The 14,679-nt window shown below is 44.6% G+C and overlaps 1 protein-coding gene across 4 annotated transcripts in view; it reads right to left on the reverse strand.

Annotated features, from left to right (window-relative positions):
* The window catches only part of TBC1D30 (TBC1 domain family member 30), an 84,912-nt gene that overhangs the window by 35,652 nt on the left and 34,581 nt on the right, over positions 1-14,679 (reverse strand). For 2 of the 4 annotated variants that reach the window (XM_058557714.1, XM_058557713.1), the window contains exon 1: positions 2,493-2,677. The exons of the other annotated variants lie outside the window; for them this stretch is intronic. In XM_058557714.1, coding sequence (XP_058413697.1) covers positions 2,493-2,664 — 172 coding nt within the window. In that variant the 5' untranslated portion in view covers positions 2,665-2,677. Of the gene's footprint in view, positions 1-2,492; positions 2,678-14,679 lie in introns of those variants that run through there. 4 annotated transcript variants of the gene reach the window in all.

A 14,679-nucleotide genomic window follows, 5' to 3' on the forward strand; every position in this document is an offset into this window, starting at 1 on the left:
TTTAAAATTCTGTCATAATATACTCATTCATTGAAGATAAAACAGTTTGTATGTTTAATTATAGACTACAAGCTAAGAATATAACTGAAAAATTCTAATTCCAAGTTATCTACAACTTTAGATAAACTTCTTTGACTCAAATCCCAAATCTATGGATAGAAGTAAATAAATAGGAGACTATATAAAGACTATATGCTTATAATATATAAAGACTATATGCTATATTCATTCATATTGGATTTTTATTCAGAATTCCATATTAGAAGTATGTGCTGTTGTTACTGAAGTGAAATTACATGACAATTTTTACTCCCACTTAAATTCTAGTAAAAAATAATATAATTAAATCTGAAAATGCTGTATATTCTTTTTTCTACAATTTCAAAATCAATGAAATGACCAAGTTCCAGGACCAAGAGACAACAAACATTAACAATAGCATTCAGTTTTACAATTTATAATTGTCATTTATGACGACATTTTTGCTTCTAAGATGTTAATTGCAGACTAGGCATACTGAAAACCTCTCCACAACTTCCACTTACGGGCTGGTATGTAGATAAGAACAATGCTTGGAATCTGTAAAATAATAATAATACAGTAGACTTGTCTTTTTAAAAACATCTATATGGAGTCAAGAAGCTGGAAAGAGCTGTGTCTGATTTGCCCAAGCCTATGACAATATGCAGAGGCCCTTCTTGGAGTCATAGAAGAATACTGTGAATACATGAGTTGGGTCCTAGATTTCTAAAGTCAAGCTGTGGTAGAGAATCCCAGGCTTCCAATCTATGCCCTGATTATTTCTTTTCAAAGCTTCAGGGCCACAACCATACACTGCCTGACAGCTTTTCTTCTCCGAAGGTATATTAAGTAGCCCCACGGATTCTCATCGCTCTGAGATGGTTTAAGTGATAGTCCCGCCTCAGTGCATTGCAACAATACAATGGCCACAAGTGTCTGTGAGGTTGCTGTCCAGATGCGGGGTGCTGAATGGAGGAGCCTACAGTCATGACGTTTGCTTTATTTTAACAAAGACCAGGAAATTCGGTCCCGCGTCGAATTATTCTTTTCGACCTAAAAGCCTCGGATTCCCTGTGTGTATGACCGAATATGCTCCCTTGACTGTCTCAGTGCACCTGCTGGGCATCATGCCGATTGCCTCGCTGGGCTAAAACTCGGCTGGGGCTAGTTAGTCAAAACCACAGTTATTTTCTCATGATCAAAAATGAGTCACAGGATTTAACCGGAATTGATCATTCACCGCCTGCGTGCAAAAGCTGAAATCAGGTCATTTTCATCTCTTTTCTTCTAACTGAATAAGTAAGGGGAGAAGGTTTATGTTTCATCTGATAAGCACAGTTGTTCTGGATTCAGAAATACAAAACACTTTTAACGCGGGAAGGAGTCTTTTTTTTTTTTTTAAGGGTAAAGGCAGCCAGCGAATAAATACTACAGTCTCTGCAACCAGACACTTCCTTGGGGAGAAAAACAAAGAAACCACGAGGTTCGGAAAGGCAGCGACGCGTTCCACCCTTTGGGGATCAGTGCCTGGGCAGATTCTCCCCTGCAGCCTCAGGATACCAGGTCCCCGAACGCGCTGGGAGGCAGGTGTCGGAGGAGGACGAACCCGCCTGGAACCCAGCTGGTGCCACTCCAGGGACAGACGAGCGCTAAGTACGGGTGCGAGTACAGCCGCCACCCCTTGCCAAAAAGCTCTATGCCCAGGCGCCCGCGCCAGGCTCACAAAACCCCGGAGAGGGATGCCGGCTGGTGGAGCAGACGCGGAGTTATGCAGCCTGGAGAAGCAAGGATGTGTAAACACAGGCTGACAGCAGAGAGGGCCTCGCCTAGCACGGCCAGGCGCGCTCCGCGACTTCATAAGAAAGGATCTCTCCTTGCAGGAGTGTTTCCTGTCCGCTTCCCACCCGGCCACACAAATTAGAGGCCCCAGGAGAGCTGGCCCCGGCACTCACATCGAAGGGACCCTCAGGAAAATGCACCCGATTTTTCCTTCACAACCACTGCCTTGCCCTCCGACCCCAAGTATAAACCTGTGCCTTTCTCCGCCTCACACACCTCTCTCAGGGTCTGGCTTCTTGCGAGCCCGGAGCACAAATGGTGGCGGGGCCTCTGATGAGCTGGGCAGGCGCCAGCACTTCCCCACCACGCGGAGAAGGCCGAGCGCACAGCTCACCAGCAGCAGCTCCGGCACCAGCTGGGCTGGACCGCGCACAGGCCGCGGGGTGGGGGTCCGCGGGCAGCCGGCGGGAGCAGCCGGTCCTCCGCGCCCTGGGAGGCCGCCGGCCCTGGTGTGCACTCTGCCCTCCCAGGCCCACCCAGCCCCCCCTGGGCCGAGCCGCGGTGTCCAGCACCGGGCGGCCGCGGGCGCTCCCCGGCCTAGCCCGAGTCCAGCAGAGGCAGAGACGCGAGCAGCACCAGCTCCGGGGGTGCCATGCGACTTTCCAGCGCCCCCTCTGCAGCCGAGCGCTCACCCGGCTCCAGGGTGCAGAGCAGCCGGGGCGCGGTCCGGGAAATGCAGCTGCGCTTCTTGAGCACATTGCTCAGGATGGTGCCCACGCCGCCGCCGCCGCCGCCGCCGCCGCCCTGCCGCTTCAGGCATCTCCCGCCGCGCCTCAGGGAGCCGGTCAGCTTGTCCTGCCGCATCCGAGAGCCCCGAGCCCCGGCGCGGCACCGTCCGCCTGGGTCCCCGCCGCCCCGCGGGCGCAGCGGCTGCGCGCGGGGCCCCGCGAGTCGGCTCGGCCGAGGGTCGCTCTGGGCCAGCGAGCGCGCGGCCGGCGCTCGGGCGTCGTGGGGCTCTGCCGGGCGCCGCGGGAGCCGCCGAGCGCCGAGCGGCCGGCGCGCATCTGCAGTGCGAAGCCTGCACGGCTGAGGCAGGAGAGGGCTCGGGGCGGGGAGGGAGGGCGGGAGCGAGCGAGCGGGCGCGCGGGAGACGAGGGCGGCGCTCCCGCCCCCAATCCCGGCATCACCGCGCGCAGGCGGGGCGGCTCCGGCTGCCGCGGGCCCGGAGCCCTGGAGCCGCGGAGCCCGGAGCCCGGGAGCGGGCGGGTGAGCAACTGCGCCCGGGACCAGAAGCAGCGACAGAGAGTCCCGTGCTCTCCCAAGACCTGGGAGGGCTGGAGGAGGCAGCAAAGGCAGCAGGTCTCAGGTGCAGAACACCAGCGAGACGCAAGCGCCCACCTCCTCGGAGCAGCGTCGGAAGGGACGGTCAGCCGACCGCAGGACGAAGCTGGCAGCGCGGCAGAGAAGCACAAGCTTCTTCCCCAGTTGTGGTCAACTCTTTCCCGGCAGCTTAGAGCGGCCTGGCAAGCATGTAAAAAACAATAGTAATAACAATGGTTGTTTCTCTTGGGAGAGGGGCTTCAAAAAAAAAGAAAAGTGCTCCCATTTAAAAAGAGTTTTTAAAGAGTATTTTCTCATCTCTCCAGACAGACTTTAGTAGTTCAGAACTATTAGCTATCGTTACTGCAAAAAAAAAAAAAAAAAATCCATTCTTAAAACTATAACATTCACCAATGGAATATTAATCATGAAAACGAATGAGGAAGGAAAGGATGTGGGGGCCATACAAAGATATTTGTAATTGCCAACATTTAGAAAGGAACACTAGATGGATAAGCCAAAACCTAATTTTAACAGTATTTATATGGGCGGGAACAGGATGGAAGAGACAGGAATGGAAAACAGACTTCTCTGGATGTGCCTTACATAGTTTTGACTCAGGAACAACATGTTATATTAATAATATTAACCAATTAAGTAGAAAGAAAACACCAAAAATTGAAAATGAATGAAAACAAACTTCACTATCCCACTGATGGCATGAGAACACAAGAAAACCTAATATGTTGTTGGAATACCCTATTATGACTAGACATCAATGGTGGTATATACTCCAAGGGCAAGTAGAACTGCAAAGAAATCTTAAATTTCATTCAGTAGCATTATTGTTATTAATATTGGTATTATTTTTCTAATTCTTATGTACACTACAGGATAAAGCAAATAATGTTAATGTCAAAAGGAACCAAGATGTTTTCAGTGTAACAGAAAATACAAGTGTACAGTCAAAGAAATTATGTTTTTTTTAAATCCTGCAATAGTATATTTAAATTGGAAATATTAGTATGAACTCATCTTTTCTCTTTTCAAAAGTACATATATATCCACTGAATAGGTACAGAAGTAAGGACAACCCTGCAGCAATTAACACCCCCAGGACCCAGGTTGTGGTCTCTAAAAACCAGTTCCCACTAAAAGAAACCAGGGCTCCTTTATGGTGATACTGATTCCAGATTTGGGCCAGAAAAAGCACAAGATGAGCCTGAAACACCTCGATGAGCTCAGAGAGGAAGGAAGTGTTCCAAGACTAATGGGCTCATCTCAAAAGGACACAAGAGCCACATGAATAGGCTCTTCTTGGCCCAAGGTGGAACAATTTGAGTATCAGAAACAATCACTGCTACTGACTGACAAGTATTGAATATTTTTAAAATGCATTCCTAATGATATTCTGAAAGAGCTGAAAAAAGAAGTCATTCTTATGACTCTGCACACTTCTTTTGTAATCAGTACATTCTGGACTTTGTGAGGTGCCCCCAGAATTTGAGGACAATGTCAGAAATGGTACAGCTCTAAGCATGGAATATGCATTTCATATATAAGAATCTGTTAAAATGAGATTAGTCATCTGCAAAAATAAACCAGGCTGATAAGGGATATGTCAGCTACTAAGTTACACCTGCCTGACTGAGGTAAAGACGCTCTGAAAAAGGCAGTTCTCTGCCTCATCACTTGAGAAGATGAAGTCATTGTTTAACCTGGTCATGATTACTGTTTGGCTTAGATTTCCCAACATTTTACACCAAGCTCAGGTACAGAAATCTATCCTTCATCAGCCTGATACTTTTATAGTTTTAGTACATATTCTTTTTTCCTTTAGCTTTCTCTTAACTTTAATAAATTGTCCATTAACTGTTCCAGCTATCTCAGCTATGCTGAGAACAATAATAGAAAGAAGTCTGATATCTGCCTTTGGCCAATTTTTTAGAGGGCACAACAGGCCCCTGGGAATGAAGATGGGGATGAACATCCAGAATCAAAGGGGGAGAATGGGAAGGAGAGGGAAAATCCAGAACAAGCTGATAACTGCAGGCACAGCCTTGTCTTCCAGAGTTCTCATCTGCTCAAACCTTAGAGGTTTTTATGTTCTCTTTTAACAAGAGAGGCTATTCACACTCAGTTGTAGCACTGGGCCAACAGGAAAGACAGCCTCATCGGCCAAGAGGAGGAGCCATGGGCTCTGCTCTACAACACTGCCTCTGGGTGGAGAAGAGGACACCCAGCTCCCAGGGCTGCTCACAGAAGCCACTCAGAGCATCCCACTCCCTGTGGCTCTGACTCCATGCTCATCAAGCAAACTTTTGATTGTCATTTGGCTTCCTATGTCATTTGGCTTCCCGTAGAGACTCTGCTGCAGAGGAGAGAATGTACTGACCGGTTGACAGCAGTCAATACCCCTGAGCTCACTCAACTCTCAGTTGAAGAAATCAAATTCCTGGACCGCCAAAGCCGAAGTCTAAACCCGAGATTGCCATCTCACCCAGAAGCGTCACGGCTGACAAAAAGGCCTCTTCTCTGAAGTTCTTCTTCAGTTACAATACTTTTCTTACTAGTAGTGACAGGGGCTTGTTTACTTTCAAAATGAAAATTCCATTTCACCTCCCTTAGATTTCTTACAAGGACAAACTGACTCTTAAAATAAAACTTCCTTGAAAACTTCACATTCTAAACTACAGACAAGTTGAAACTGGCCAAAAAGAAATTTTTTTAAGAGTTTCTACTATTATACCAAGAAGTAGTGAGGGAATTAAATAATATTATTTTGTTTACATTGGCAAGGAAAGCCCAGACTGCCAACTTTTATAGCAAACAGATAATTAAACCAGAGCTAAAATACAATGTTCTAAAAGCAGCCGTGGCACAAGCCTAGTATTATGTTTATTGTATGACTCAGAGTTTCTTATTCATGTCTGGAATATTGTTTTCCAAAAGCAAAAGATGTCATCTGAAGTCAACTTGCAGAGGACACAATGCCAGCATGGACTCTGCTTGAGAATCTCAGCTGGAGAGATGTCCAGCCAAGGCCAACTCCCCGTCACTCTTCACTCATCAAATAGTACCAGTGAATTCAAGTTTGGGCAAATCGTACCTTAGCATGGTCCAGAGCAGAGACGATTTAGGCTCAATTTGGGAAAAGGAAGGCTCAGTGAAAACTTCACATTGGATGACAATCTGTCACTTGGAATGGCTAAAGATGACAAGTGCTTTGAGGACATGCCCTCTCCGACTCAGAGAGGAACATCCCCAGAGATGCCAGCTCCCAGGCTGACCCTAGGATGTCCCCCTGCACCAGCAAGGCCTACATGCTGGGAGGGAGGCTTCCTTGAGAGCAAACTATTCCTTTAATGGGAAAAGAGGGAAGAAGTCAGAAGGAAAAGAAAGCCCAACATAAGGACTAAAAGCTCTGTCCCACGGGCCTTCCAGAAGGGAATCAGGTCTGGGACTTTTGTGATTCCTAATGCTGCTATTTTTAACAGTAAAGTCTTAAAATAAAAAGGGCCTACGTGCTTATCCTCAGAGACTGAACAGAACCAGTGGGACAATTACCAAGAGAAAAAGCCCCGGAAGCCTGCTGCGAGGAGGAGAGAAACCACAGGGAGCTGCCTGTTCTGGGGAAGGGGCCTGGAGCTCATCCTGAGAGCTGCAGGGCTCCTGGCAGCTGTTTGTTCACTAGCACCCGAGTCTCTGAGTGTCAGAAGAGATCCCACCAGACGTCAGGTCTAGTGCTGTCTCCCACTGGGCAGAGATGGGGGCGTTTGCACTCATGCTAATAAAAAGCATGGACTCTGGTGGCATAAAAGCCACTATTCTCCTCTCTGCTCTCCCCACAGTTTTTGGAAATCTGTGAGCAATTCCTGAATAGTAAAAATAATATCTCCGAAAGGACAGTAACTGTGGCCAGTATCCTAAGAAGTTAACACTCTGACCCACCTAACAGTGGGGCCTGAGTAAGGACTAGTTCCTTCAACTCATTATTTCAGGATCTGGGACGGAGCCCACACGCCGTGAGCTCACGGTGATGAGCATCATGACCATCTTCTCCTCATGAAAGAGGCAGAGAGGCAGGGCAGCAGGAAGAAACTGAGGGGTAAGAAAAAACCTTGCAATTATCTGACATCACATTACGTACCTGGGACACTGTATTTTCTTTCTATATGATTTTCTCCCCTCAGTCATAAAAACCTATTGCTCTATTTAAATACAGGCATCCTTGAAGACAATCCGGGGTGGCTTTTATACTTTGTTTGTTTCGGAGAAAGGACTCTCTCACGCATGGAACAGAAAAGCTTTGAAATTCCAAACCAGAGCACACTCAGCACTACCTTCTACCTCCAGGGAGCTCCTGTTTATGCTTTCTCAGGACCATTCCCACTCATCAGATATTTTCAAAAACAAAACCACTCCTAACGTTCTCCCCAAACACACTCAAATATTTTGGATGCAGTATTGTAAGAATAACCAGTTTTATTTACAGACCAGAAATGTTTAAGTTAAAAACTCACCTAATATAAAAACTTCATTCCCAGCTGGAGCGGAAGTCCCATTTCAGAGTACCATACTGGAAATGTACTTAAAACCCTGCAGCCCGGCCCCCGTAACCTCAGTCGCATAACTAACCCAAGATTTTAGAAATTATTATATTATTCTTCTTGGCCTATTATTTTCTGCAAAGTATTTTCTTGCCCCAAAATAACTGAAATTGATTCAATACCTCTTGAAATAGGTTTATGTTGACCATATAAAGACATCTTTATATTTCTTTTATCCATTCATTCATTCATGACATAAACATTTATCCATCAGCTGCTGTGGGGAACGCATTGTGCTATGGTCTGTGGGGAATAAACGGATGAGTTCAGTACATTTTCTACCCTCAAGGAGCTTACAGTTTACAGAGGGAGGGACAGAGTGGGTGGTGATGGGGCACTGTGGAAGGTTCACTTGACATCTGATGCCAGTACTCGGAGGGTACCATTATCTCCACCGCCTCCTGAGTTCTGAATATCCCAGTGTCTTCCCAGAGCTTTATTTCATTCAACTACTAAATTTCACCTGAAAACAGGCAGAGGACAAAGCTCATCCGCACTCTTTTTATAATTGTGGTAATCAGCTCTTCATGTCCACATCAGGAGTGGAACTCAAGACTTAGACCCTCACGTTAGAAGATGAAATCATTGCTTAACCTGGTCACAATTAACTATCTAGCTTAGATTTCCCATCCTTTTACACCAAGCCATCCTCGGATTCTTTTGACCCTGTCGAGGGATATGAAAGGAGCGGGTTTCTCCTACAGATGCAGATTAGTTTGGCTTAGAAATATATGTTCCTAGAGAGGAGAAGGGCGATGCCTCTGAAAAGAATATGCTTAATTTTGACGGTAAGAAGAGAGAAGTATCGGGAAGAGGAGAGAGAGCAGAACTAACGCTAATGTTGGCTTGTCTGGCCTGGGAGCCTTAGATCTCCCGGCTGGGTTCCTTGAGAAGAGAAGATGTAGACCGTGTGGCCTGATGAGGTTGGAATTCTACTGCCCACACTTACTAGCTCTATGGCCTTGAGCCAGTTACTTAATTTCTGGGTTTTGGTTTCCTCATCTTTAGAATAATGATACTTATTTGAGTTACTGTGAGAATTAAACAGCATAATGAAAGTCAAGAGTCCTGCACAGCAGAGGTAGAAAGCAGACGCTCACTACATTTACATTTGGGTGCCTGCTTCTCTTAGTGTTTGTTGTTGTTGCACAGGATAAAGGTGAAAATGGCCCAGTTAGCAGTCACTCAGAAGTCTGCCCAGCAGAGGACCCCGGACCTGACCACACTGAAACTCAGGGACTGGCCGGAACACCCCTCTGAGCCCCCACCAGATGCTCCTCTTGTGCTTTCTTATCCTGGTGCCCTCACTCACGTGGTAGGAAGATTGAGATGAGCTTCGTGTTTACTCCCAAGGGCTAAATCAGAACTGTTCAACAGGAGTTAGAGAGAGGCAGACAGCAGCAAAATTGAAGAATGCTCTGCCATAAAACACACAGCCTCAGGAGGTCTTAAATGTCCTGTCCTCTGGAGTTCTCAGGCCAAGGCTTCAAGCCCAGGAGTCAGGAGTGTGTGAAAGGATATTTAAATGAGGGACCTCCAACAATCAACACCAGGAAAACAGCTTCCAGCGCTGTGACCCTCTGAGATCAGTTCAACTGATATTCAGAGCCTATTACTCTATAGAATTCCTCAGTCCAGTATGAATGTGGACCAACTGCAACACTTGGAGAACACAGTTTGGATTGTTACATTTTCAGGTAAACTGAGGTTAAAGCAAAAAAGATCCTTTTGGCTTCAGTCCTCATTAAGAATATTTTTTAAATGTATTATTCTAGTTTCTTGACTTAAAAAGAGTATTCTGAACAAATTGAATTTTGATGCACTTATGAAGAATTTTACATTACCTTTAGATGATTATTCTCATTGTATAGGAGTCCAGGACAGGTATTAGAAAGGAATTTCAAACCATGTTAGGAACTACATTAAAAGGAAAGTGCATATCTATTGAAGTATACAGGTGACAGAGGCTGGCAGAAGGAAGGACTCTGGTGGTGTGTCAGTCAATACAGGCCTCAGCGTTTTAAAAAGTAGCATATCTGTTGATTTACATCACTTTTATCTTTACATTCATAAAGATACAGGAATCCACCAGTGTATTCTTGGAAATGGTCATATGTATGTTCTCATTTTTGAAAGTGAACCTAAACTTTTGGTGATAGAGAAAAACTCCTAAGGAAGCAGACAGCTCTTAATAAATACACTCCCTATGTGTTCCTTCTCTTCTAGAAGCAATACAATTATTGGCCAATTATACTCGTGTACTTAATATAGCAGCACTGGCACCTTTAATTACCCCTGTCTTTAGTTTCAGCTTACCACAGAGTGTCATTCGGCAGTACATCAGTCTGGCCTAACGCCACCATCAATCAGATATGCCAGCTCCTAGGGAGGGGACAGGTTATGTCTTAAAAAAGTTACCTCTGGTCTCCCTAAATTTTAAACCTTCCTAATACTTGAAAACTAAGTACCACAGTGTATTTTAGGAAAATTCAAAATAATTTTTTAGCACAGGGGCTGATATACAGTAGGCACTCAGTGAAGGATTTTTTTAATTGCATCTATGACACACAAAGAATATCAGGTTGGAATCCTGCTGACGGGACATTTAAAAATGGTACCTGCCTTCACACCTGAATTCCATATGCCACCCTTCTCCCAATCCCACACGTGATTCATCCATGCCCTTGAATTATTTATAGGCAGACCTTCTCCTCTCAATAGATCATAAACTCTTTTGAGCACAGAAACTAAGTCTTATTCATTGTTGGATCTTTCCCCTCCCCTGCCTACAGCAAGCATGGGGCTCTGTACACAGTTGACACTCGGCGCATGAACATTAAAAATAAATAACACCAGGGCCAGCCCCGTGGTGCAGCAGTTAAGTGTTCGCACTCCGCTGCTGGCGGCCTGGGTTTGGATCCCAGGCGCACACCGACGCACCGCTTGTCAGGCCATGCTGTGGCGGCGTCGGATACAAAGTGGAGGAAGATCAACACGGATGTTAGCTCAGGGCCAGTCTTCCTCAGCAAAAAGAGGAGGAACGGCAGATGTTAGCTCAGGACTGATCTTCCTCACAAATAAATAAATAACACCATAAACTCATCATGTTAAGGAGACAGCCATACCTTCCCACTCAGTAAAAAAGGGACTTTTTATTCAACTACAAGAGAAATAAGCAGATGTGTTTATGAACAGTAATTTTGACTGACATTTGTGCAATGTATGAAAAAAATCCACAAACACTATTCTTAGTCTCCTTGACAAGTTTCCAAAATATGTGATGCCCACACATCACACATTTGCTCTACTCATCAGGTGAAAGATGCTCTTGAAATTCTGGATATAATGGCCGTCAGCATAGTATAGCAGCTAAAAAGCACAGACTCTAGAACCAGCTGCCTGGATTTGAAACGTGGCTCCATCACTCAGCAGCTACGTAAACCTGGGTAAGTTAATGGCCTCAGTTTCTCATCAGTAAATGGGACAATTAAAGTACTCACTTCATAGGGGTTATTCTAAGGATCGAATGATACAGGTAAAGCCTTTTCCATACTGTCTGGCCCACAGTAAGCTCTATGTACATAGTACCTACTATATTATTAATATATAGTGTTAAAGGCACTTAGACTATTTTTTAAAGGAAAGACATTTTAAACTTATACATCAACATGTCGTAGATTACAAACGATGCCACCAGGTCACTCAAGCTTCTTTGCTCTTTAATTATGTTACCATCCATTTTGATACAGAGATTTTACTGCAAAACCAGTCTAGGAAGTCCATAAAAAGGAACATTAATTTAAATTGAGAAATTGCTCACATTTTTCATGATCTTGATTTTTTTCAACATGTTACTCGGGGAGAATTCGCTTGAATGCAGTCAAGTCAATCCTCCCCTGCTCTTCATAAATTAATAAAACCCCAGCATTAGTTACCTGACAACCGCTCGCTTTGCGAGATCACTACAAGCAAGAAGTCAATCTTTCACAGCAGAGTTGAAGTAAGCAATTTTCTTCTCAATCTTTCTATCCCTCCAATATTATAGCTTGTTTAATAATGCATGCAACTTTTCAAAATTTGGTTCAATCATTTTATTTTAAAGAGTTTCCCAAATGTGACCTAGAAAGTTCTGGTCTCTATAAATTTCCATTATTTGCAATATAAGTGAGTTTTATGATGTAGTCTACATTCCTACATGTATTATCACCACTTTCTCAAGTTGGGGATTGCAAATACATCCCAGAAAGAGAAAAAGCTGGTCAAAAAATATCATCTTTATGATTTTGTGAATGTACCAGGACTCTATTTTCTAACGGAGATGCACAAAGAAAGAAGCAAGGATAAGAGGAGGAAATCAGTAACTAATAACATCTACATGTGCCAGTGGTCTGCTGTGGATCAGCACGGAGCCAGGTGCTTTAATTATCACATCTCATTTTAACCCAACAAGGTAAATGTTCTTTCTCAAGAAAGGGGGAGCAAAAGGGGAGTGTATACATATATTATCAGGGTAATTTTTTAATAAGCATGGGGGAAAACGACTAAAAGAAAATACATTCAAATATAAACAGTTAATTCTGGGTGGTGGGAATATGGGAATATATTGTATTTTTCCCTGCACCTTTCTAATTTTTTTTTTATTCCTGAAGGCAGGAAAGAAAGAAAGAAGGAAGAAAGGAAAGAAGAAACAAACAAACAAACCAAGAGGTTAAATACCCTTCCTAGGGTCATACAACTATCAAGCAGTGGAGCTGGGATATGAACCCAGGTCTATCTCACGCTAAAGCCACACTCTGTCCACTAAGCCAATAAAATATAACTAGATATTTTTGATCTGAGCAGGATCAAGAACATTTTGGAAGTTCCAAAAGGAGACTTATTCACAGCCCCATTTATGTTACCAGGTGAATGAAACATCTATAATTGCCTCAAACTCCCCGATATTATTTACCTACTAAAACAAACAAGATACTGGTAAAGATAACAAAGAAGCAGCCTCAACAAGGTCAGCTTAGCACTACGAGTTAACCAAAAACATCCCACGATGCCAGAGGAAACCAGTGAAGTTCTTAGGTGGGGATTACAGAAGACCAGCTGTATATACATGACACATGGCTGGCACATAGGAGCTAAATGGGGCCCACAGAGAGATGGTGCCTGGTGGAGACCTCATAGGGCACTCCTTTCTGCATTGACCCACCCTATAACTCATCCAGGAAAAATCCAGGCCACCTTGAAGTTCCCCCAAGAAACAGCAGGCACAATTTGTCTCTAAAAATAATTTTCCAAATGTGAAACAGGAAACAGGAAGCTGGTTAATTAGCTGAGAAAGCAACAAACCAAAGACCCTCTCCATAGATAGAAAATGTTAAATGATGCAGACTTGGGATATAATCAGTCTCGAATAATTTTTGTGCCATTGTTGTGTTCCCTCTTTTGCAGGGAGCAGCTGTCATAATCACTGTATCTCAAAGTTAGGATAACATTTGCGATGATTCAAACCAAATTGCCCAGACTTTTAAAAAACGTGTTTGAAAACTCTTGCACAATATCACACACAGCAGAAAAACCTCATTAACCACTTACTGATGCTGAAGCTTTGATGCAGTGAGTCAACGCTTCAGAGGCTCCCTTGCTGTATGCCCAACACTTGCATTACAAAATTGGGTGTATAATTTGATTCAAAGTGAACCTTAGCCAAAGAGAATGCTATAGGCGACAAATTTATCTACGGCTACCTCTTCCATGAGGGAAAAATTACGTTAGGCCAGTGATGCGGGTTTACCGTCTGGTTCCTAAGTCTTCTGGCTTCCTAACAGCAAGGACAGTTGAGCCCTAAAACAGACTACTAGGGCCTCAAGGAAAAGACTGTCAGGAAAAAATTCCCAGGGGAAGAAGGCCAAAGAACATTTAAGAACAATATTGTCTGAGACACAACAGTCAGCCATTTCTTGTTTCCCCCCATGCTGTAACACTCTTCCACATTACCCTGAAACCTTCAGTAAAGTGCACACTCACAACCAGCTTCATGCCAGTGGTACTTTGGGGAGCGACAGAGGAGGAACACATTTAGAGGGAAGTGAAGGAAGGAGGAGAAAAGATGGTGCTGTCAGAACAGAGAGCACATGATGATGGAGAAGTAGGACGGCCCCCATCAGAACAGATGTGAAACCAACTGTTCTCCCTCCCAGATCCACTGAGAAGGGCTGTGGGGAGTGGGGGCTATGTTTTGCTATCGGTTATCTCTAGTACAGGAGGTCACTTCTCATTTCTCCAAGGCTTTGTGATCATGGGAGATGGGGGGAGGGGGAGAAGTAGGGGCGAAGGGTAAGGAAGGGTGGCTTCATGCTGAAAAGGGCATGGGAGGGCTGCTGCCAGCGAATCCTCTTTCTCTGATGGGAATCGCTGGAAAAGCGGAAGATAAAGGCCTAGTGGGGAGGAGAAAGTGAAGGAGGAAGAGGGAGGGAAAGACATTCTGTCAAGAGATCCCAAGCTCCATGAGGTATAGAAGCAAGTCTTCAGACTAGACTTGTGGCATTACTGATCCGAAGCCACAAACAAGGGGGTGGGTATGAATCAGATGCAGAGGGAAGCCACAGAAGCAGTTCAAGTGAGGAAAACAAGGCACAAGATCAATGCTGGGGAGACCGGAACAGGACAGAAAGCAGATGGATGGAGAAAAATGGTTCAGGAAGGAGGCTGTAAAGAATCCAGGGTATTAAAGGTGTATTTTTTATGTAGCACTGTATGGAGGCACAAGGACAAGCTCGCCATGTTTAAAAAGTCAGAGCTACCCCATGTTCACAGGAGCATTATTTCACAATAGACAAGGGGTGGAAGCAACCCAAGTGTCCATCAAAGGATGAATGGATAAACAAAATGTGCTATATATACATATATATATACACATACATATGGTGGAATATTATTTAGCCTTAAAAAGGAAGGA

The sequence above is a fragment of the Diceros bicornis genome, chromosome 17, assembly GCF_020826845.1.
Source record: "Diceros bicornis minor isolate mBicDic1 chromosome 17, mDicBic1.mat.cur, whole genome shotgun sequence".
In the NCBI taxonomy this organism is placed as follows: Eukaryota; Metazoa; Chordata; class Mammalia; order Perissodactyla; family Rhinocerotidae; genus Diceros; species Diceros bicornis.